The sequence below is a fragment of the Hirundo rustica genome, chromosome 8 (genome assembly GCF_015227805.2).
Source record: "Hirundo rustica isolate bHirRus1 chromosome 8, bHirRus1.pri.v3, whole genome shotgun sequence".
Taxonomy (NCBI): domain Eukaryota; kingdom Metazoa; phylum Chordata; class Aves; order Passeriformes; family Hirundinidae; genus Hirundo; species Hirundo rustica.
In genome coordinates this window covers 13,688,371-13,714,257 of record NC_053457.1, presented here as the reverse complement: position 1 = coordinate 13,714,257, position 25,887 = coordinate 13,688,371, and the positions used below count along the sequence as shown (strand labels likewise).

Here is a 25,887-nt window from a genome sequence, read left to right as displayed (position 1 = left end):
TATTTATTCTACCAATGTTTCAATCAACTGACAGGTGTGTTTTCTTGTTTTATGATCTGATCTTGAAAGTTATCAAATGCATTCAAATCCCATGCCCAGAAATCCAAGAACAGAATATTTTGAAACTTCTTATTAACCTTCTAAAGGTAATTTTATAGAGCTTTTTAGAACAAAGGAAATGAGATGTTCCTTTTGTTCTCAGGTTCTCTTTGTCTAATAGAGCTGTGCTGAAGGTTTCTTGTGGAATGAAGATCTTTCCAAACTTTCCCATTCTTAAGCAAACAATTGTATGTAGGCATATAACCTGTTAGAGACACACCTGACCTTTCAATGTTTCACTTCTTCTGTGATCGTTAGACTGTGCTGTTGTACTCAGGGTATTTGGCATAGTGAATTTTCACTAATGACTGGTATGTCCATGCTGAATTCCTACTGATTGATTCTTAGGGCTTGCCATGCAGAAAACCAGGTAGTAGCTTTGTTGGAGTTTAGATAAGTAATAGATCAAGAGAAAAGTGGAGTACAGAATTCACAAGGGTTTAGCCATCCAGCTGGGCAGGAATTCACAATCCACTACATGTCAAAGGATGTCCTGGTATTGAAGGAAAAAAATAGAAATTTTGGAGAGCCAGAGGGAGTAGTATAATTAAAGTGATTATCCTCCAAGGATTTACCTGTTCTGTCTCATTTACCTGTTCTGTCTCAATATGCTCACCCTGCTCATACATTATAAATATTTTTAGGTTCATATGGAACTAATAATGTCTATCAATCCTTCCAGAATTTGGTCTAAGTTTTAATATAGTATTTTAAAATATTTGAAGCAAAATTATAAAATTGACACACACTTCTTAATAACAAATGATAATACACAAAGTTCATAATTTACACATGCATTGTGTAAAGCCATGCTGTCTTTAAATCACAGACATAAAAGAAAAGGAAATTGGTTTACATAAAACTTACTTCCAGAAAGAAGTGTTCTGTTTATACTATCACTGCGGTCCTCTCTGCTGTTGTTATTGACACAGTTGTTAGGTACTTGTTGTGTTTTCAAGCCAGAGGCTTATTTAGAGTTTGAAATTGATTGCTGGGGAAGTTGCAAAGCAATTTATGTAGCAACTTATCATAATTAGTTAGTTTCCTTAGTGTGAACTGCAGTTTATGCTTGTCAATTGATTTTTCTTGTATATGCATAAGGCAGCTCATTGTATTCTGTCAAAAAACCCCAAACCCCAAAAAACCCCATGGTTAGTACTTTATCATTCAGTTAACCAAGTGTATCCCTATCTGTATATACGATATATTTGCTTTAACTTGTTTAATAACTAAGAATAGGATGAATAAGAAAACTGCAAGCAGATGCACTATGTGAAAGTTCTGTATCAGACAAAGATGCTGTGAATAGTGAGATATTTTCTTTATTGTTTTACATAAAGCGTCCTTTGAAAATCCCATCACTTTTAACCTTCATTATGTTGTGGTGTGTCCTAGACTGAAGAGTTCTTAGGCCAGGATCTTCTCATCATGAGATGAATAACCTTCAAACAAACAAACAAAAAATTCTCAATAGCATGGAACAGACAAGATCATATTTTCCAGGGAAGGAACACTCAAAAAATAAGCTGTGACATTTCCTACTAGTGCCAGGAAATATGTCCTAACAGTGAGATGTGATGTGGTCATGATTTAGCCTCAAGAGGAGTAGGTGGGAATCCTCTTCTTTTGACACTTTGGGAGAATGCAAAAATAAGGAGTCTGGGGAAAAAAAAAAAAAAAAAAAATCCCACGTGGTTTGCCTGTATGATGTGAGAAACAGGATTCTAATTCCTTGGGTTTTAGTTTGGAAAATGGATATTAATGGAAGCTCAAGACACATGGGAGAAACATGGAAAGCAAAGTGGTGGTATAGATGAGTATCAGAGTGAGAGAAGACTTGGTGTCAAGAAAAGATTCTGTTTTCTGACCTTAGTTCCTTTTGCTTAAGGGGATGTGAAAGAAAAAAAAAAAAATCCATCAGAAGTGAATTGGTGTCTCATAGTCCAGATGTGTGAGAAGGTAATGTCAGAAATTTAAAGAATTCTGTTGCAAGATGTTCCTGGTATAGGTGGGAGAAAAGTGGAGCAGGCTCCTGCTGATGTCCATAGCCTCCCCAAACCTTACACCAGGAGCTGAGGTGAATGGTACTGACTCACTTCTCTTTATTCAGTGGTGCCCCTGGTTTCTTAGCTCTGACCAGGATTTTTCCCTTCCAAGGTGGATTGCAGTTTACTGCTTTCTCAGTATTTCTATTGATTTGCTTTGTAGGGAGAGGAGTAGGTAGAAGGAATGAGTGGAACAAAGTAGGTGAGGAGAAATGCTAGAAGGCACACTTCCTTAGGGGAGTGCACTCCAGTAGAATGCTTCTTGCTGGTAACAGAAACCCACCTGTATTAGTATTTGCCAAGTCTGCAAATGCATTAGGCATCTCTCCTGGTTTTGTGGACTGACACACAATCAAAAATTTTGCTTTTCAATGGAACTGAGAAGTCCAATACTCCACATGTGATCAGCTCAGCTCTCAGCTGTGGAGGGTTTTTTTGCTGGGCAGTCATGAACAGGTTAAGGAGGATCTCATGTAGTCCATCTCCTGAAGCCTATTTTATTTGTTTACTGGAATAGAACTGCCACCATTAGCTGTGCTCTTTGTGGACCAATTTACCGCACTTGCTCAGCAGTGATAATTTCTGCCAGCATCTACATGTTTCTCTGTAAAGCACGATGACTTTCCCAAATGTGGAATAAATTGTAGTGGGATTTGAGTGTGACCTTGACTAATATGGTTCAAGAAATAAATTTTCTGGGTCATTGGATTCATATTCTAGTCACTTACAGGGTCAACAATTTTTTGTCTGTGTATACAAGGAATGTTGGATTTGAATCAGGATACTGTAGATTATTAAAACTTCAGCATAAAAATATATTGTTATCTTTTTGTATATTGCAGTGATGGGAGCAACTAGTCATGTGAAAGTAGGTTGGGGTAAATGAGGTGGGGATGATATATAAAGTGACTTGCAGTTTTCTGTGAAGTCTTTCTTGATGGCCAGAAAAGTTAAGATTTGGTTTTAAATGACAGCATATTTTAATTTGTGAGACTTTCTGTGTTCTGTGGTTTGAAACTGAACCCAAGGGATGTGATTGAGCCGACCAGAAGTAAGTTCTGAGAGGATCACTTCCTAGTGTGCTATGTCTCTGTGGGAATAAAATATGTGTGTTTCTCTGAAAGAAAAATTTAAAAGAGACAAAGAGAGTAATTAAGTGGTTAATCAACTTCAGATTAAAATATTATTAAATATCTCAGATGTTGAGCACAAAATTCCTGTTCTGCATCTAATGGGATTTAGTAGTCTAAGACTCAGGCAGACTTTCATGATTGTCAGTATTTTTTTTCCAAATATTATCGAACTTTCATTTTTCCACAGTGCATGATCCCCGATCTGGCAGTTGAGGACCTGACCATTTCCCATACTTTTGTCATTCTGAGGTTTTTCATTGTAACTTTTTCCATATTTGCCAAAACTAGCAGTCTAGGCCCAAGTCACCCATACAAGTGTCACATCAGAGGGAATGTGATTAATGAGGAAAAAAACCATAACTGCATATTTTTGGTAGACTAGAGAGTGTCTGATATTTCACAACATAGCTCATTTTGTCATGCTGGCAATAAGAAACCATAAGAACACCCAAGCAGGATGACTAAAAGGTGGCAGAAATATATAGAAAACACTGGCTTCCATAGTAAAAACTTGGGATCCGAACCCATAAGCCTACCTAAAACTTTCTTTGGATATATAGGAGAAACAATGGTGCAGTGTAGATGCGACTGACAAAAAAAAAAAAAAAAAAAAGGTAGTAAATTTGCCACTAGACCTTATAATTTTTTGCAATAAAGAATTCCAGTCATCAGCCACAGTATTACAGCTCTTCCAAAGAAATTGGGTTCAAAGCCCACCAGTGCTGTGCAAATGCAATCTCCTGAGAGATCCCCATGTTTAGCTAGCACTCTAGTCTAGCCTGTTTTTGCAGGAGTCCTCCAATTTTATCATTCAGGCATTTTTATGGCCTCATTGGAACAAATAAACAAACATCTGGAATCATGTGGTATATTTAATTAAAAACTTTTTGTTTGGCCAGAAATAGTAAAATCATGAAAAACTGCCTGTCTTCAAGCTCAGAAAGGCCAAATGGTGAAGCTGTTGGCTACAGACAGTTTTACAATGTATTGAAATTCATAGATGTGCACACCTGCTGCAAGGCCCCCCCCTTTTTTTTTTGATTCATAACCATTAATGAGTGTTTAGTGCACAGATTGTAGCCCTTGTTTAAATGGGAATTTACTGTTTTTAATAACATATAGACACGTGTTGATATATTCCATACAGCCTGTACTGTTCTGTAGTACACAGACACTATAAAGCTTTATATTATTAGTTAGAGGAAAAAAGAAAAAAGACTTTATGGTGCATGTTCCATTTGAATATTTTTTCATATTAGCATGTTTTAATTCTAGAGGCAGTAAATATCTGCCCCATGCTAAGGGTCTGTGTAGCAAATGTTGGAAATGTGAAAGATGATGTTTTCTCATTAAAAATAGAATCTGTAATGAAAATTTGAGGGCTTTTTGTTACATTTAATGTATTTTCTGAGGAAATTTTCAAGAGACTCTTGCTTTTGCAGATAAAACTGCTTGATGTCATCTGAGATATTACTGTATGGGCACAAAATATTTTACAGACCAGGATCACTATTTATGAAAACTAATTTGTCTGTGGGGCTACTGTCTATTTGAGATGCACAAATATAGGCCTTTGAGCATATGGGACATGGAATTTTATTTTTGAGTTTGTACATTTCAGTTTTTGAATAGCTGAGCCTTCTATTGAGAAAATGAAATGCATACAGAAAGTAGTAGTGCATCTGAATATTGTTCACCCTCCTTCATATTTCTCGTTGTTAAAATAATGTGGCCATTCTGTTTTGAGCTGTGTTTCTCTGAGAATTTAGACTTTTTAGCAGGATAGTATGGATGGAATACTTATGTGACTTTGGCCACTGCCGTGTAGTTGGTGTTACTGACCTGAATGAGGCGGATGTGGGTGTCATCTGAAAAATCACTAATTCCCACATAGTCAACACATGTAGAAGTCTGCTTTAAAAAATGGGGGAGGGAAGAAATTTCCTCCACAGCCAGAAGGGCAACCATCTGCATAACAGCAGTGAAACTATTTTATCCCCTTGTGTGTTCATTCTTTATCGCATGCACATCGTGCCTTAACGTCTACGTGTCTTTCAAGCTATGAACAGCCAAAAAGATGCAGTGTATTTCACATTTCCTTGTTCAGAGTGTATGCTGTGCTAGAAGTGGGTGAAGGGTCCTTTTTTAAATTTGACTTCAGGAAAGAAAGGGGTAACTTTGTAGGATTTTGTTGCACTTATACAAGAAGAGAAATCTGTCAACTTTTTACTGTATATGAATATCTGTATTCATGATCTAATGATATATTTACTGATCAAAGTTCCTCACAGAGCTCTGAAAGCAAATGATAAGTAGGTTGATGGCTTCCTTTTTTTCCTGTTTTGTGACATTTTTGTGGTCTATTAATAACCTCATAGTAAGAAAAATAAACGATAGGAAGCCCCATGACATCCTTCACTAACTTTGTATGCCCTTAAGCAGAGAGATCACACCTGGGGAGAAGAAAGGGAGGAGACAGAGAGATAAATAATAAGTACAAACAAGTGCAATTTTTTTATGTCCTTTACCAAATGGAGGATGGATCCTTTTTTTTGTTGATATTCATTGTGTTACCTTTTACAGTCTGAGATATCTTGAAAATTGTTTCTATTTACACAGAATGATTTTCTTTAACAGTGTGATTGACAACACTGATATGTTTTCTAAGACCCTTTTTGTCTATGACTCTAAAGTGCTTAGCAAACCTAGGCAGCCACCTGAAAGACCCCCCACCTGTGGCTGCATAAAACTGAAATAAAGAATGGAAAATAACCCATTGAGTATTCACTTCCCCACCCACTGAGAGCAAAATGCAATGTAGTGCAATTTTAGTACTTGCGTGCCACTGGGGAAAATAGACTTCTAAAATCACATAGTGAAGCATTGGAAAAATGCAGCGAATTTGTACTAAGCGCTGTGTTATAAAACCTAAGGAACCGTAGGCTTTGCTTCTCAAGTGAAACAGATTTGTATTGCAGTTCTGTTAGAATGCCCCCAATTGCAATGATGATATTTAGCACAGTAGGCTGAGAAAATGGTAAGGCTGGTGAATACGAGTCCTTTCACAGGAATGCTTACAGAGGGGATGCAAGCAACCTTCTGATGTCTGCTTAAAGACCAAACAAGACTCTGCAGTCTCTGATTTGTTTTTTTCACTTTTGCTCAGTGTCGAGCCACGTAGAGAGACGTGGAAAGAGCACGTGGCCCAAGTTGCCTCTTTCAAGACCATTTCTATTAGTAGACGTGGCTTCTCACACCTCCTAGAGAACTAAGTTAGCGTTCGTGTCGTGCCGGAGGAGTGAGAGTTTGTGCCTACCAAAACTGCAGGGCTACCGCAGCACCGTGCTGGATTTGCCCACTGTGACTCGGCTTCCTCTGCGCCCACCACCGCAGGAGCAGAGTCAGTCAGCTGTGCTTAGAAAAACTGCATCTCTCCCAGTTATCACAGGGGAGGGGCAACTTCTGGATGGGTTTTTTTTGCAGATTTGTGAGTGGGAGCAGCCAGGCTTAACAGGAGATTTTGTTTCCATGAAGTAAAAGGAGTGCAAATAACCCCTTGGGCCCCGATGGAAGAATTGGAATCTGTCTTAAAGCCAAGAGGCTGGCAAACACCCTCTCCATGCACACCAAACAAACCATCCCTCCCAAATCCACATAATTAATTAATTTGGCAGATTGTGTCTGTCTTAAAGGTATTGAATGATACATTTCATGGGGGCAAAAAAGAGAGCAACTTAGAATGAATAGATTAAATATAAGCTATTACATCATTCAGAAGCAATTTGGTGCTGTCAAATGCCAGCCATTACTGATGTAAGGTAGGTGATATGTCAAGAAAAAGAAATACCAGGTGAAATTACAGTAAGGTAAAAAGGAGGTATGTAGACCTCCACTCAGCTGATAATGGTGGATATAAAGTTTACCTCTGCCCTGTAATCTGATTCTAGATAACAGTGGTAGTAGAAGTGGGGAGAATAGCTGAAGGAGTCCCTTTGCTGTTGTTTCCTCTTCACTTTTGTTCCACTGTCAATATAAAAAGTAATTCTTTTACCAGGGTGAGATCAGTAGTAAAGTGAAAGAGAAGCTGTCAACGAAATTATTTTTTTTGTGTTGAAAAATCTGTTTGTTATAAAAGAGTATAATGGCTTTATTCAAAAGAGAAGGGGATGAAATAGAACATCATGAGAATATTATGAGAAGAATTAGAACACTAGGAAATGCCACAAAGGAGAGTGAGTTTGACATATTGTTAATGTCTGTTAATTCTTTTATCCTGCCAACCCTTAAAAGTTGGTTTGGGTTTTTTTTTTTCCCTGCTCTCTGCATGTTTTGGGAAAATGGTCCTTCGGATGAAATTTCTGGATGAAATAAACTAGTTAAAATAGTTCACAAGATCTGGAGATGGCATTCATTTAGGAGATGTAGGAACAATAATTCAGGAATTCAGGCAGAAGTTGTTCCCACAGGAAGCTAAAACATAGACTGCAGTTTAGCAAATAAATAAATAAAAATGCAAAATACTGGTATATTTTGCAGAGTAAAAATAAAATTTCAAGGAGTTCTAGAAGTGACTTTGTCAGTGAGAATAGATGCCAGCTTGCTGTGGTTGATATGGTACCTGGGCATGCACTGAGTGGAAGATCTGTGTAGGAAAAGGAATGTTTCTTTCAGAAGAAGGAGTGCACTTGTAACCTCAAATCTTCCACCCTGAATGGAGGCAGGATTTTCCTGACAGATTTAACATTTAGGATCTGAACAGGGTTTTTTTTTTTTTTGTTAGCATACCACCTAAAGGAGTTACAGTGTTTCACGAGGGAGTTGAGTCTTTGTCATTCTGTTTTTCAGCAGCACAGGCAGGAAAGGGGAAGCCTTGATACTGCTGCTCTGAAGTTTTAGGTTGTTCAGAATTTGTTCTTATGTATGTGAGAGAGAAAATGTAGAGCTATTCTGCAGCAATTTTAGAAGATGCCAGTTTCTAAGATAGGTTAAAAAGTTGTCCATCACTTCAATCCCATTTAGAGAATTTGGGAGGGCAAAGAGCATCTGATTCCTAAAATCAGGTCTTGGCAGTGGTGGAACCCAGATTTAAAATCTATATAACTATTGTAGCCTATGTAATATGAGTTGTTTAAAATTAAAACAGAATTATTCTGATAACACTGAATACTAATGGTACCTTCTTCAGAAAATGCTTTTAAATAAATAAAGGTGCCAAGAGCAAGTTCTGATCTGTGAAGTTCAAACTACCTTTCATTGAAGTATTTTTAAAGTATGGTGATGGAGCAAAGAATGAAATGAAAAGCAAAAGCCAAAATATGAATGGTTTTATGGTCTTTTAAGTAAGTGAAGTAGCACATTCCTTACCTGAAGTTTTTACTTGTTTTCTTACTGTTTTTCTTCTTCGTGGGTTTGAAAGAATTTTCTAAACTTCCAAAGCAAATTATTTAATACCAGCTCGTAGGTACTTTGAACTGCCCAAATGTATGAATTTTGAGGAAAAACTATTTTTTAAAAATGCTATTGTATTATTCCCTAACAAAAAAGGATATCTCTTGTTTCTTGTCCATTCCCAAGTCTCATAAGCTTAATAGAAAAGATTTTTCAGTCAGTCTAAAGAAGGGTTTCTCTGATGTTAGAAATACTGTGTTGGAAGCAGATATGTTAGTACAAGAAGGGAATCTCTAGGTAATTTCTCCCTGTGGCTGTAGTTGAACCTGCACAGATTATGGGGAGGAAATCCATACGCATGCTAGACATCTCTGTGCCTTAAAACAACTGCCTGCAGGTGTTTTAGCCATGCACATGTGGCTGGATATATGATGAGGCTTTTCAGATTTTCAGCCAAGGCTTCACTTGCAGGGTAATGAAAAGTTGAGGGAGAGGGAAACAAGATACATAGCCATGCAGAGGTTATGATGTCATATGTGGTGAGTTATTGCTGTTTTGATACTTCTCATAAATTCATTCCAAATCAATTGCCAAGCCATATTTCTGTACTAGCAATTTAAAATCTTGGAGAATGTGAGGCTGTGCGTATGCACACGTCATATAGTCCCTGTAACAGGCAGCTGTTGTCTCTGAGCTGAGGGAAGCATCTTCACCTAGTCACTGAGCTACAGCTATATTCCTTGTTATTAGGTTCAGGTATATAGGGAGCTAATTGAGAGCATTGTGGAAGGATCTAAAATTCTCTTTCCTATAGGCAAAACACGTCAACTGGGCATGGATTTTTTTGAGCATCACAGTGCTCAAATGTTAAATTATGTGTCAGTTTGGTATCACATCCTAAAATGTAGCCCTAAGCAGCTCAAAAGTTTGTTGAGGGTAATAGGAGAGTAACTTGGAGAATTGCTTCCTCCTAAGTATGAACTTTACCTGTAGTGCCAAGTTATACATACTGCAGTGCCTTTACACAAATACTGGTTTTGTGTATTTTGATCTCATTTGCCAAGCTCTGCGTGGCAACTGAATGAACAAAAGCACATGGATGAATTCTATCCAAGATATATGCAAACTTCCTGCTGCTCTTGTGAAGTAGTTTAAATGTTTTGATTGATCATCATCAGTACTACTATTTTGGTGATTCTTGATTTGAAAATAGACCTGGAGTTGCTTAAGAATAGCTTGTTAAGATTTAACCTCTCTAATGAGAGCTTGATAGATAAGATGTTTAAATTAGAAGGGGAAGGGGGGCAGTGTGAAATAGATCATGTTGTAATTTCAGTAATCACATGCACTGAAATATGTCATTGAAAAGATACTTAAGAATCTTAAATCTCAGGATGCCTGTCAGATTTCTTTTAGTCTATGAACAATGACAATCATAATTTGACGGAGAAATACGGTCAGAGCTTCTGTCTCCTTGACAATCACTCCAATATTTAGACAAAAAAGCACATTCTCACAGATTTCATTAGTCAACTTGTGCTTTTACCTTTTCCCTCATGTAACTCTAATACTCTGAGAAGCCTAGACAAGCAGAATTGAGTGTTCTCTCTTACCAACATGAGAGAAATTACCTGTGAGTATGAAAAGCCAGAGGAACTTTAGGGTCAATCACACAGATTGTTTGAAATACCCAGGAAATATTAGGGTTGCCCTTGATGAGTTTGTGTGTGCTCTTGAGCCATTTTCAAACCTCCTCTAACTCACTTGTTGCACAGTTGAATTAAGATTTTTAAATTAGTTTTTTCATACGTGTTGCTTCATACGTAACAAAAAACCCCCAAAATTTAAGAACACTGGAAAAGGCTTGAAGAGCTGCTTTGGGTAACAAATCAGAGGGAGTGAGGAGATTCTGATTATCAAAGCAATCTGCATTTATGTAATATCTTTTATGTGGATTGTCTCTGGGCACCTACAATGCAATAGTCTGTGGAACTTGGCTAAGCAAGTGAATCAGCTTGAGTGAATGGGAATTTTGAAAGCAGAGAAAGAAGAGAACTTGATTTAATGTCATAAGGCAGGGAGATTTAGAGCCTTGGGGCACAATTAACAACGGGTCTGGCACCTGCCTTCTCCGGTCTTTGTATTTGTTTAGAGAAAGATTTAGTAATTCTGGTCATGGATGTGTTTCCTTTTCTTGTCTCCAGCCCACTGTGGCTCAGAATCTATCTGACTATTTCTGGTAATAACAAGTTGTAAGCATCCTTGACTCAGATGAGCGTAATCGGTGAGAGTTACTTAGCAAAGCTCGTGAGAGACTTGTCTTCTCTTTTGTCATCTTGAGTCCTCCCCCCTACATCCCTTCTTCCCTCTCTGTTTAACAGCAGGAAGGTGGTGAGAGAAAAAAAAACAAAAAACAAAAAACAACAACAAAAAAAAAAACCACAAAAAACAACACCAAAGGAATTTATGCTGCTTTTACACAGGAGGATTATTGAAACCTTTGAGAAGTTTCATTTTATTTATATGTTTTTATCTGTTATTTATGTAAATGGCATTTCTACTGAAAAGCCAGTGTTTCTGAAACACAAGAAGAATTTTAATTAAATGTATGCTAATTCGGTGAAAAGTTGACGGTACTTCCATGTGTCCTTTATTGTCCTGAGGATGTTATGATTTCTCCTTATGAATGTATAAAAGGGAGAATTTTTCTCTTACAGTTGTATTGTCATCTTATTTGGGAATACTGACATCTCTTATGGGCTCTTTTTCAAGCAAATGTGTAGCAAGAAGTTATCCATGGCCCGATGCATTTACTTAATTAAATGGACAAGACAGGCAGTGAATAAAAGATGGGAAAATTTTCCTTACTTTCATTTTTGAGGTGAGGCAGAAATCACCGTATACAGTGCTTTAGCCAAAATGTTTGCAGCACTGTGTGGTTTAAAGTATCTAATTTCTTGGACTGCAGATTTAATAACTAGAACACGCCTTCCAATAAAAGTACTCACATCAGAGGCCTACATGTTTCCTAGATATCTTTAATGATATGTCCTTTATCACCACTATCCACAAAGTTTGTTATCATGGTATCAGGGATTAGTTCTCCTGTCTGGATCATTCTGACGTGCCCTTGTCACTTATCTTCTATTTTTGCAATTTATTTGGTTAATTTTTAAGTCTTCCCATAAAGCGAGCATAGTTAAGCTTGACTTTATAGCCATTGAAGCCTACACAATTAAATAAAAAGGTGTAAATCTTGATGTATAAATCTCATGAACTACAAAATCAACAAGAGAAACAGGTGAGGGGGAATGTGGAGTGGCAGGTGAGAATTAACAGTGATGGACATTAAGTTCCTGAGCACATCAAGGAACCTTCAATGCAGATAAACTACAATTTTCGAAGGTCAGAGTTAAGTTTCTTCTAAATCATACAGATCTTTCTAGGAGACTCTTACTTGGAGTGGATTGTTGGGGAGTGTTTTGGTGCTGTAAAATTTGCATTTTAATAAATTCTTTTCATTTGCATATATAATGCAGTGTCATTTAAAAGACTTGACTTTTACTAATGGATCCCTTTTTTGGAATAGTCTTTTGGCAATTAAAAAACGTAGTTTCAGGAAAGGAGCAATACCTTATTATTTAGCCTGTTCAAACCCACTCCTTTCTCAAGGTATTGTAAAGACAGTGACAGCAACCCATCTCAGCTTAAATGGATACATGATTAGTAAGCCAAGGGCTTTTTCATCAAGGCACATGTTTTTTTCCTGTCCAGTAAGCCCAAAAATCAAAATGATGCAAATTATAGTTTTCTGAGTTGTCCACAAAGTTAAGTGTTATTTGATCGCTTCTGGTGCTGTGTCACTTCTTTGCTGAAACTGATGCTATTGTGGCTATAAACTACTATAGCATAACAGCTGTTTATCAAAATATTCATGAAAATTTTCTGTGACGGGAGAAATGGGCATGCTTGTAATACTGTTTCCATGGAAAAAGATGCATGGGCTTAGATTTAGTCAAAATTATGGCATACTGTTCTAAACTTGACAGAACTAGTTCAGCACATAATCCATAATAAAATAGGAACTGTGGTATTTAAACACTAATTCAGTGCATATCAGTTTGTATGCAAAGACTCTGTTTAAGATATTGAAAAACAGGTTTTCTTAGTAAATGCTACCAAAGCTATGGCATGTATCCCAGTCCTGGGATATGAGTAAAGTCTTTATCTGGGCTCCAAGCTGCGGTTCCATGGTTTGCTCTCTCTGCCCAGTATAACAAATAGTGAATGCTGCATGCATTTTTGATTGATGAGGTATTGAGGAGGATTTGGAAATCTGAAAACCTGTATTATTATAAAGATTATGGAATAGTGGGAAATGGAGCCAGGAATGTACCTATAATTTAGGGTAAAGAGTAATAATGAGTGCCCATAAAAATAAATAACCATGATGTTAAATAGACTGCAGATCATTTGCACCTTGAGGCTTTTCTCAGATTTTGTGCCAGTAAAGAAATGTGGTAATAAGCCCTCATGTATTTAGGCAAAAGAGTTTCTTATGCATGAATTTTATTTAGGCAATTTGAATAATCCCAGAAATATTTAGGAGCACAAAGGGGACAAGAGAAGGAAGATGAAGGCAGAAACATAAAAAGTCTGAGGTATTTGGAAAAGTACTTTATGTTTAGATTGTTCTTGATCATACTTTTTTTTTTTTTTATTGCTTCTGACCCTTTCAAGGCTGATAATGCTTTTCTGAAGTCTGTTCTGAAGCTGTAATTTCAGTTCTGTTCAGTGAGAAATCCTTTTTGATCACTGTAGACATGCAAAATGAAGCTGTGTGATTGCTGGTCAATTCTTATAACAATCTTGAGAGTTCTTTCCTAGTTTGTCCTCATCAGTCAAAAAGAAAAATGCTTCATGTATTTCTTCCTTCAGACACATGGTATTGCATGGAGGCTCTAGAGCTACAGAGTGGAGGGTAGCTTCTCTTATACCTAGTAGTGTAGGAGAAAATGTAAGATGAGCTTTCATGGCTGGGAATTTAAAAGCTTCTTGCTCGTTGCCTCTCTCTATCTCAGAGCACTTTTTTCAGATAAATATTAATATTCTGATGATTTTTAAATAACATTTCTGCATGTCAGTATTTATTCACAGCCCCTGTTGTAATCAGATTTGTTTATAATGTCTGTGTGTGATAATCAACACTGGAACCATGTTTTGGAGCTTCCTTTCTTTTCATGAAGTTTCACAGAAATTGTTAGTTATGTTTTTAACATCGCAGATCAGTGATTTCCCTCTTAGAGGTTGGGCAGATTCAGGCAGTTTGCAAATCACTTGGTTGTCATAATTGTGTGCAAGGACTTTTTTGGATATCTTTCCTTTCTGACTAAATTTATTGAGAGATGAGTAAAGTAAATTTGGAAAGCAACACACTTTTAGTAAAATGTTGTTAGTTCAGTGAGAGGTGGAATGGTCAACAGCTTTCTCCATACTTCAAGTTCCCAAAGCAAAAAGGAAATATGTACTCTCCACTGAGATATAAACTAGTTTATTTTCAGTCATTTATCTGAAAAGTTGATGCTCACCATAATAATTCATCAAACATTTTTTGTGAAGTATATCTGGCAAGGCTTCCTGGCATCAGCCTTTGAAATTCTGAGTTCTTGCATCCTCTGGGAACAGAATGACTCTCTCTTCTTATTGCACATCTGGAAGGAATGTTGCTGCCTTTTTGTTTCGTCAGGGAGAGATTGTTAGAATAACAACTTAACCTCTCTAAACTGTCTGCTAGTATCTTTGGATTTGTGAATATGAAAGAGGTAAAATGCTATAATTTATAAATTATAGTCATATTTCAGTTTTTAACTTTAAATCATACAATAATAATTGTTTCATAAGAATAACTATATTGGTACTTAACTGGGCTTTCCATGAGGAATGAAATTCTGTTCGTATACATATGTGATGTGTGTTAACTCCATTGTCTTATTTAATCTCATTAGACACTGTGGTTAAACAAAATGTTTAGGCTTAATGTTTAGGCTTAAGTATCTAAATTATTTGTTCCAATCGAAAAGATACCAATTCAGTTTTCTAAGGTAAACACCATTATTTAAAAGCCAGTCCCTCTTATTGTGGCGCATTTCTTATTTAATAGGAACAATTACGTGACTTACCCTAATTCAGCAAAATATCTGAACTGTCACCTAGATTCCATTATGTGCTTTTTGTCTTTTGCTGAATATGGATGATTTTAAACACATGCCTAAAAGACTTATTGAATGAGAGACTCTTGGAATGGGGGTTAATGCTGTTTGCAAGCTTTATGTTACTAAAAATCTAGAAAAGATTGAATTTGGTTTAATATTTCAATGAAAAATGGTATAAGGCAGAATGCCAACAGGAGATGCATTAATAATCCATAAACCTGTGGTAGCCAACTAATTTGGGACATTATAGGAAATCTTGGCTTTATGCTGCCAATATTTCTAACATGAGTTTCCATCAATAAGTGCAGGAAATACTAAACTGAGTTATTAATCTGCACGGAAGAAACTAAAATTTAGAGAGATCTGATTTCTGTTCAGGAAGAACTTTTCTTTTAGGCATTAAATTTTAATCCAGTGTATTTAAAAAAAAAAAAAAAAAGGTTTTACATTGTTACTCTGAAATCCTGCAGAATGTTTTCACATTACTAATTAGTGGCAGAATGTCAGAAATCTTTCATTAGAGAGAGTCTTTTTCCTTCCATTTCTGCCACATCTCTGTTTCTGACTGGAAGTCTTTGCATAATGATTGAATATGTATTTACTGTTATAACTAATTCTAAGTATCATGATGAATGTACGTGCTGAATTACCCAGCTTCCTGCTTGCCTTGCAGTTTTCAGAAAACACTACATTATTTGGTTGAAATTTCATCTGTGTGAAATCTCATCAGAAGCTTGCTGGTAGGAAGCAATTGGAGCAAGATTGGAGCAAGAACTGATAATTTAAAGAAAGTCTTCCTATATAGTTCTATTAATTTTATCCTTGGGCTTCCATCTTGCCATGGTGAAGTTTTCTTTTAGTGGATTCTGCAATGCTAATCTCCTTGGAATTTAGTGATTGTCATGCCCAAAGTAGATATTAAGTGTGACATTCCAGAAAGGATTATCACCTTCTATCACCCAGCTAAGCAGGAGCTATGACTCGCACTTTTCTTTTCCAAGAAAGAATGGACAGATGTGGCATTTGTTGTTTCAAGTCCTGCTGCAACCATCACCACTGGAAAGTGAGGAGGAACTTTCTGTCAACATCTGCAGGCAGCAGAACAGAGATACCTCCAGGGGTGGCTTATGTCATTTCCAGCATTCATATTCACAATAAATGAATGGGAAAAGCGTGATAAAGGTTGATGTTTATTACTAGTTATTAATGTTCTTGATCTGTATATAACTTGTCAAAAAATAATATACCTTTCCCAGCTTGATCTGAAATAGCAACATCTAGGTTAAAGATACTGTGATACATTCCACTGTGAAAGTAATAGTGCTTATTTCATGAAGCTTATAGAGTTTTATGGTTTCCAGCAGGGGTACCCAAACGATGCCTCCAGCTGTATGTGGCCTGCTAGACCAATTTGTCCATCTTCTGCTCTGTTTCTGGCTGCTCCCTTCCCCAGGAGCCCCTCCTGGGGTGCTGGCATTGAGTATGCTGCAGCCCTGGATTGTTCTGGCAGTGACAGCCTGTTCCTGGCTAATCTTTCTCCCATGAGTCCTTCGTGAATGGGCAAAGATTTAGCCGTGTAAATGTGCTATAATGTTAACACTTAAAGCCTGGACCTGCTGCTCATGTCCAGATCAACTTACCGTGCTGTGGGTCTGCTTGCTCCACAGAGAACTTCATCAAACTAGAGCCAACTGCTGCCTGGAAAAGCTGGGTACTCTAGTACTCTTCGTTTGGGAAGAGAGTGAAAGCTGAACTTTCTAGGAGTGTATTTATCATCCTCATTTGCCATTTTAAAAATGGAAATTCAAATGTAGTGTTTGAAATTTTCAAAACCATTTAAGTTTTAATTATAGTAGTTCTTAGAGCATTCAATGCAATAATATCAAGGTCAGATGCATTAAGAATGCAAATAATGAAGATTGAAAACAATCAAATCAATAAATAGTAAAAATTGAATTTGGAATGAAACATTTTTGAATTTTATATAAAACTTTGACCAGTTCTTTTGCTAAAGATTTTTTGCAAAAATTCCAAAATTATAATCCAAACATTTGAAGGAATCTTTCTATATCTTGAAAATATCCCGGTGTGTAAGAAATTTGTCATACTGTGGCATCATTTGAAACAAGAGAAGTTCTTGACTTTTTTCTGGTACTTCTATTATCAGAGTTAATTAAAAAAAAAAAAAATCTTTGAACTAACAGTTGGAGTGTCACATTTTTGGTGTGGGGGAAATATTAAAGTTATTTCTCAGTTACATTATAAATGTTTATGGTAATGAGGTAATGGTAAGGGTAATTTCAGATATGTCCTTCATATAGTGGCACAAAAACAAGTTGGCTGTCTGTTTATTGCAACGGTCAGTACATATTATGTGTACTTAAAACACACGTGATCATTCAGCTACTGTGTTGGGTTCTAGTCCACAAGAAAAACTTTGAAGAACTTTAAGGTCTTGGTGAAATAAAAAGTGAGAATTTATCTTCAGCACTAAATGCGGAGCTGTTTGGTTGTGGGTATTTTTTGACTGTTTTGTTGGGGTTTTTTGAGTTTTGGTCATTTCCCCTGCCTCCCCCCCCCCACCCCAGGAGTCTGTTAATCTCAGGGGTTTTTCTGGTCTAAACAGTTCTGCTGTGCAGTTCATTCTGTCATTCATTCGTCAGGGTTTTACTGCTTGAGGGGTTGATAAGTGATCAAATATTAGCAAAAGGCTTACAATAGATACTTCAGTAAAGGCAACTTGTTAGCTGCAAATATGAAAAAAAAATCAAGTCCACTAATAATTTTTTTTTCTCTTTCAAGTAATGATACCTAGAAAAGATCCAATGAGTTGAGCATTTCATAAAATATTCAAAAGTCTGCCTGAAAGTCTAGCATAGTGTCCTGGTTTTGGCTGTAAGAAAGTTTATTTTCTTCCTAGTAGCTGATTCAGTGTTGTGTTTTGGTTTTGGTATGAGAATAATGTTGATAACATGCTGATGTTTTGGTTGTTGCTCAGTGATGCTTACTCAGAGTCAAGGACTTTTTCAATTTCCCCCTCTGCCAGTGAGGAGGTGCAGGGAAAGCTGGCAGAGACACAGCCAGGACAGCTGAACTGGCCAAAGGGATATTTCATACCTTGGAATGTCCTGCTCAGCACAGAAACAAGGAAGAAGTTTTCTGTGAGAGGCTGACCACTGTTGGGGGACTGGCTGGGCATCGGGTCCAGAGGTTTTATTCCTCTCTTCCCACTTCGTCTCATTACTATTTTTATTATATCTGATTTTATTTCAATTACTAAACTGTTGTTATCTAAACCCATGGGTTTTATCTTTATTTTTTCTCCGATTCTGCTCCCCATTGCACAAAGGGGAGGGAGGGAGTGGCTGTGTGGTACTTGGTTTCTGGCTGGGGTTAAACAGCCACACATTGTGTGGATACGAGATGTTAGACTGGGTTCTGAAGCAAATGATATGGCACAAGTCTTTATAATAAGATAAAAATGTAAATTTTATAAAAGCATCAATAAAAACATTGATCTCCTGTCTATATTCTAGTAATTGCTGAGGCAGACGTGTCTTGCCATTAGGATTACAGCTTTCACAGGCATGCTGTAATCACTGAAACAGGGTAATGACTTAATCTCCCTGAGGAGTTATCCCATTGTAGTTTACTGAGAGATGTGGGATATTTACCCACATGGCATACACCATGAAATTCAAATTGAGGAATGAAAGAGATGTGATTCAGTCCCCTGCTACCTTCTGCTGGATTCAATTCCCAGAACAACAGTCCACACAAAGCTACTAGTAAGATAACTTCAGTCAAATTGTGATATTATGTGCTTCCTGCTAGAATGCTTGGATATCATTAAGATGAAGAAGAACAGAGTGTGAATTGGCTATCGAATTCTTAACTTAGATCCAAAGGAAAATTTGAAATAGATGATGGGATAACTAGTAGATCATCTTGTGAAATCCCAGATGCTCCTTAAATCTGCTACACTGTTGTTCATATGCCTATTTCAATATTTCTGATTGTCAAAGTAGTGAAAACTGCACTTTTTAGTTATGGACCCTTTAGAATTCCTCCACAGCCTTTTGTCTTGATGGCATTTACTTGGCCCAATCTTGTAGCTCTGCTTCTCTCTTTGTCTCTGCCAAATCCCACACTAATTCTGTCTTTTGTCATTTGGCATCCTAATCTTTCATGCAAGATTTGAGTGATGCTAGGAGCTCCTTATGATATTTTTTGATTATGGGGAATATTACTTGTGAAGCCATAGGAGTACCAAACAGGGTAAAAATAATATTGAAAGCAATGCAAGCTAAAATTTTAGGAAAAAGTGAATGGTGTCAATAGATGCACAGAGACCACCCTAGAAATTGCATGTTTGTGTCATGACACCCAGCGGTATATGTGAGAGTAAACAGGAAAATTAGAAGTTTACAATATGATAGGACAGGAAAATAAAAGCATATGAGTTGAGGACTGGACATATGTAACTCTTGCTTTACCATCTGTAAATGGAAATCCAAATGTTGTAATAACTGGAGCAACTTTTTGGAGAAGTAGCTGTATCCTGTTAGGAGTTCAATATGTGATAATGAAAATGGTCAGATGTCTAGGAAAATTGCCTTTGCAGAAATAGAAGAGTTAAATAAAAGATACTTGTTTTGTCTCTGCTAAGTAACAAGAAGAGCATGGGTTGGATGGGAGGCAGTGCATCTGTGAAAAATTAAGTACTGTATATATAAGCAGGAGCACAGAATAATCATCCACATCTTTCAGTACTGATGAATAGCTGAACAGTAGAATGGAATGAGTAAAATAAAAATGATATCCAGAAACAGATGGGGAGTAAGTAAAAAAAGAAAAAAAATAAAGCAGAGCCTACCAGACAGAATTCTTGAAGAAAGGTGAAAATAACCTGTATCACTGGCCAAGAAAGAATCTGTAGCTGTCTAATGAAAGGAGACAGAATTATCACTGGGATGGCTGTCTATAGTACCTAAAATGAGGAACTGGAAGGAAATTGAGTGATGTCAAGGCAGAAGCTGAGTACTGGGAAAAGCTGAAATGTTTTTGCCTGGAGAAAAGCCTTCAAATTTGGTTACAGAAACTTTACATTGAAATGGACTTCTGCCATCAAAGGTCAATAAGTAAGAAGAGGGAATTCAGAGCTGACCACTTAAATGCCTGAGACATTACAGAGAGATTTGAGAAATTATAGTTACTATCTTTGGCTAAACAGTGAGAAGAAACAGGAATACCTTTCCCAATCCATAGAAATGCAGTAAATGTTGCTGAAAGATAAAAGTTTTTTTCACCTTTGCTGCAATTTACCAAACTGTCACCAAATTCTTTTTAATTTTAGGTTTTTAAAAATTTTAATTGAAAAGTTCTCTTGGGTTCTTTGAGGTGCATTTGTAATTTTTAGATGTCATCAACTGGTGTGAATAGAAGGTTTAGTAGTTGCCCTCTTCTATATTAGAAATACTGACATCAAAAAATTAAGACAAATTCTATACTAAAGTTGTTTTCTGTACCTTCGGGTAAGGGTGGAAGTTTTATGCTGGGTTATGGTAAACTTTGTATTGTCTTTTTTTTTTTTTTTTTTTTTTTTAATAGCTCTTTTTATTCCTCATCAGTGTCTTGAGGTATCTGATGGAGCCAGGCTGTGCTCTCAGGGCTGCTGGGCAATAGGATAAGAGGCAAGGGTCAGAAACTGATGCACAGGAAGTTCCACCTGAATATGATGAAGAATTTCATTGCTGTGTAGGTTACCACACACTGGTACAGGTTGCCCAGAGTGGCTGTGGAGTCTCCTCACTGGAGATATCCAAGAACAGTCCGGAAACAGCCGTGTGCCATGGGCTCTGGGATGGCCCTGCTTGAGCAGAGAGGCTGGGGTAGATCACCCCACTCTACTTCCTTCAAACCTGACCCATTCTGTGGGTCTTTGATTGTCATCTTTGCCATAACCCTTCAGATTTTCCAGTCTATTTTAATTTATCCTTAATAGCCACCACACAGTGACAAAATATGAATTGAGTTACCAAAAGATATTGCAATTTTTGTCATGCTTATTTCAAGCTTTCTGCTTTGTCTCGATGAAGATGGAAATACAGAGATTAAAAATAAATTTTAAAAAACACTAAAATAAAATCAAACAGGGAAAAAAACCCAAAAACCAAACATGTTCCAAAGGCTTCCTTGGGAAACTCAGGACTTCTAATTGCCCATCCACAAACTGTTCTAAAGCTGTATATCTGGTAAAATGCAGTAAAAAAGGCAGTTTTTAAATGTCTTTTTGTATATTTTTGACATCTGAGTTCTATTCTGCTGTTGGCAGTGTGTTTTCAGCTGTGCCAAAAGTGAGCAGATCTATGTTTCCTTTGTAACATCAAAACGAAGACATTTATCATTAAGATTTATCATGGGACAGCCAACCAGATGGTTTGGTATTTTAAAGGTGAACTGTTTGGGTCTTGTTTAGCTCATGTGATCTTTCAGTTCTAGAAAACTATATCAGCTGTTCAATGGAAATGGGTTTTTTTTGTTGTTTTTTTTTTTTTTTTTTTTTTTTTTTTTCGTTTTGTTTTGTTTTTATTTTCTCCTTTTTAGTAATGGAGAAAACATTATTGTAATAGCTGATGTGGCATGGATTGCCGTTTTAGAAAGGAAACCGAGTCATAAGCAATTCTACTGATTGCATTCCAATTATAATGTGACCGCCTGTTGCTTTGCATTGAAGCAGCATTCATTTCAGACACATGCTGATAAACAACATGCACAATAAATGACCTTTTAGAAGGGGCAATTGCAAGACTCAAGTTTGGAATTTTTGCTCATACCAAAGGCATTTCTTTTGCCAAGTCTCTAGCATTAGGCCAGAAGGAATGCATTTCATTATACAGAGACCAGACTTACTGGGAACGGAGCCTTGTGAGCTTTGAAATGTTTTCATTCAAACTATATTCAGATTTCAAGTCATTAATGATTATGATACAGACTAGCCAGTGTAAGGCACTGAGGAGACAAATATACTCCTCTCTCTTTTCTTACTAAAGTTTGAAGAATCTTTAGCTGTTTGTGTGTTTTGGTTCCTACTGCCAAGGAAGATGAGAATGCTTATTTGACCCTGAGTTGTAAATCAGTCTGGAAATCTGAAGAGAAGACTGTTTCCCATGAAATGCCTAATACTTCCTGGTGCTTGTCAAAGTGGAAGTATCCTGGCAGTATCTTTGCCTAGATCATTTTAGTACTTTGGATTCTGGTCATTGAATGACTAAACAGCGCAGAGACAAGAGGAGAAGCAGGTATTTCTTCCCTAGCATCTGAATCACATACAGGAATTTTCAGAGTTTCTGCAGGGTGTGAAAAGGAACCAAGGCAAGGTTTATATCAACAGGTGTTATAACAGCAGCAACAACACCTTTCATTAGTGCAAATGATACTTAAACTCTTTAGACACATATGCCCTCTTTAGGTCTGTTGTCAGCCCCCAAATGTATCTGATCATCTGACAAAAAGGAATAAAAGACACAAGGGCTGGGAGGAACAACAAGCCTGAAGAAGGGCATATCTGCCCAAAAGCTTGTCCATCTCTTTTTTCTCCATTAGTTACTCTAATTAAGTTTATTGCTTCCCACTACAAGTTGTGTTTGGCCTAGAACATTACACTTGCCTCTACAACTGCGCTGCTGTTGGAATAGACAATGGTGACATGTAAGTGAAAGGCCAAATTTTTCCCTGCTTCTCCTTCTGCCCTTAATTTCACCTGATTCATTGTTCCCTAATTTTCTCTGCTTATTCTGGTGTGCTCAATACGCTGATGTATACAATTTATCAGCCTTGAAATATATCCCAGACACAATTCACAGTGAAAACAGGACTGTTGGCTTTGGTGCCTCTTTGTATAGACTAGAAATTAAGGAAAGTATGAAGTCACAAATGATGTCTAAACAGATGTACGTGGCCTTAAGGTATTTCTTCTTTTTTTATATCCAACAATTGGATTTATAGAATCTTGATAAGTGGCATCAGACAACAAAAATAATCTGGCAGCAGACAAATTTTTAGCATCTTTATGGGTGATATTGAATTTTCTTTTTTATTTTTTTGCATTATTTGTCTTCAGAATTGAAACTATGTAGTTCAATTAAAACCAGTATCATTTTTATTAAAAATTAAATGAAGGGGTTATGGTAAAAAGGTTAGGTTAATGGATCTGTTAATATAAATGGTCACTGGAAATGTGGAAAGAAAGTATCAAACTTGTCGTTTTCCTGCCACCACCTCTGCTTGGAAAACAAATCAACAACAGATTGATATATTCTGCAGTTGTCACTCTTCACTCAGCATATCCAGTCTTGCTTAGCGTTTGATGATAGGTAAGGACAATAATCTATTTTAGGCCTAAAACCCTTGAGTATCAGCCCTTCCAACTTCATGTCTCATACTTTGTTTGTGGAGTAGCTGAAGTCCATGGGAATTTTCCTGCTCACTCTTGGATTTCTTGGCTCTTTCTCAGTTGGAAGCTTTTGCCATACAGTTTTTAACTGCATTCAGGTTTATGATTGTACTGGTCATATCAAAGCCATTGTCTTTTAAAAGTAGTTCACCTCTTGTTAGAATACTGAGTTTCAAATCCATAAATGTTTTTATTTCAACATTTCATTTTGACAGTATTTGTCTGGTTGCAGCTCTATAGTATTGGAAATTATTTGTACCCCAAGTCCCAGTATTTATTTTTTTCTGATTTTAAAAGAAATTTGTCACGTGAACTGAGTCTCGACTTGCTTATGAGACTGCAAAATTGCACACGACTTTAGACAGTATTCCATACAGTCACCAGAAATTAAATCTGTTCCTAATCAAAATTACTTCATAGCTCTCCAGACTACTTAGGCCTTCTTATAAATTCTGTGGTCTTGGGGAGTAAAGTAAGACTGTTTGTAAAATCTGTTGCTAGATCAGAACCAGCATGAGACTGATTATTCAAAAAAAAAAAAAAAAGTATATTTCTTTTTTTTGTAACAAATATGAAAGAAATGATAATGCATTTCTGTAGGTAGATTGTGTAACTTTTAATAAGTCAGAACTTCCTTTCAACCTTAGTATTTAAGGACCAATTTTTTTTTTACTCAGAAGAGTTATTGATACTTCAATACTGCTTACGTGTGTTGAATCTCATCGGCTACCTCTTGTCTGTCAATTCTGCTTTAGTAGGAGATTGTTCTTTCAGATGAATCTTAGAATTGCACAATATCCTGATTAGGAAGGCACCCATCAGGATCATTGAGTCCAACTCCTGGCCCTGCACAGGACATCCCAAGAGTCACACCAGGAACCCAAGAGCACTGTCCAAACACTGCTGGAGCTCTGCCAGGCTGGTGCTGTCACCACTGGAGCTGTGCCCAAATACCCTCTGGGTGAAGAACCCTCTTGTGGTGGTCATGTACCAGGGCAAGGATGCAGCAATGAATCCTGCAATATATATATATATTAGAAGTGAATTGGGCATGCAAACGATAATTAGGAATATCATGTTAGATGATGATATCACGTGCCTAATATATTTTTAAGAACATATCGAGTAATATTTTATTTCTGGGGTTTCTTCATTATTCCTTTGTGGCAGCTTGTATCAGTATGTGTGTGTATAAATAAAAGAAAAACGAAAAGTAAGTTAGAAGAAATGGAAAGCTAATGATTCAAGAAATCACATAGCATCAGATAATTCTATTTTGAAATCATAGCAGCAGCACCCAGAGGCATAAACTCCCCAAATTGTTAGTAAAAAACCCCTCTGATATATCCAGCAATACAGAAGCCTGAAGGCATTCTTTATTAGTGCCTAATGTTTCCTGAAAGAAGCATTTTGCAGGCATTAAAATATATGTTCTTGTTTAATTTTGTAATCCGGTTTCTTTGACGCTTATTTACTGATGCTTCATCTTACTACTTGGCTTTAATGTTTGGCATTATCTTTACAGCTTTACAGCTGTGAGTATGTCAGGATTCTCTAACAGATTGCTACCTGTACTTTAAGTAAAATATTTTATCTCGTCTTCAAGACTCTCTTTTACCTTTCCACACACCTTTTTAAACACCTCTTTCCTCTAGGCTTATGTGGCTTTCAGTGGAGCAAAGGGAATGCCGGAGGAGCCCATATCCACATTTCTCAGCCAAGCCGCTAGTATTTGCAGTGGGATTTGTCTTCAGCTGTAGTCCCATGATGTAAAGGTGGATTAGTTTGTGTTTTGACAAATTATTCCTTCTGTGTGTTTTCAGCCTTTTCATCTGCTGTTGCATTTATTCAGAAACATGTAATTTAAGATTGTTGCTTAGAAATGCAATTGGCCATAGGAGTGCTAGACTCATTCTGTTCATCACCAAGAGTTAAAGAAACTGATTAAACGGACAGGCATTACTAAACTGTTCCTCTTGAAGAATCAGCTGTTTCTTCTAATGAATTTGGCCCTCTTCTAGTTTTGCCCAAAAGAAGATTGCTGAGTGTAAGCTCTGTGTAGAGGAGATAATATAAGCACAGTATTCTGGCAGGCTGGACCAAAGGTTGGGATGTCACATTTCAGAAAAGTTTTCTTTGGGCTGGGCTAACTATGCTGGAAAAAATGTTATTGGGAAGGCACCAGTGTGCAAGTCTTTCTCCTCACAGTGAAATTGTCATCAAAGAGAGAATTATGTAGCAAATTTTTCTTTAAAAGTACAGAATTTATTGCCCTGAGGTTGAATATGTGAGCACGTCTGGCAGCAAGGGAAGAAAGGAGGAGCTGCAGGAGAGTGAATACTAAGGTTTCAGAAATTGGCACGAGTGCCTCTTTGTTTCCCATCTGGTTTAAAATGAAGATATCTTTGAACACAATAGAAATATTCTCACCTAGCTTGTTACTCCTTCAAATGATGTCATTTTATTGAAGTGAATTTCAATTACATGCCCACTCGCCCTTGCCCTATGGAAGATTGAGGGATAAATGCTTATATTGTGATAAAGTTTCTGAAAAT

The 25,887-nt window shown here is 36.9% G+C and overlaps 1 protein-coding gene across 4 annotated transcripts in view; it reads left to right on the top strand.

Annotated features, from left to right (window-relative positions):
- The window catches only part of LRMDA (leucine rich melanocyte differentiation associated), a 613,212-nt gene that overhangs the window by 520,242 nt on the left and 67,083 nt on the right, over positions 1–25,887 (top strand). Inside the window, exon 8 of one of the 4 annotated variants that reach the window (XM_058421528.1) lies at positions 15,551–16,011. The exons of the other annotated variants lie outside the window; for them this stretch is intronic. Coding sequence (XP_058277511.1) covers positions 15,551–15,621 — 71 coding nt within the window. The 3' untranslated portion in view covers positions 15,622–16,011. Of the gene's footprint in view, positions 1–15,550; positions 16,012–25,887 lie in introns of those variants that run through there. 4 annotated transcript variants of the gene reach the window in all.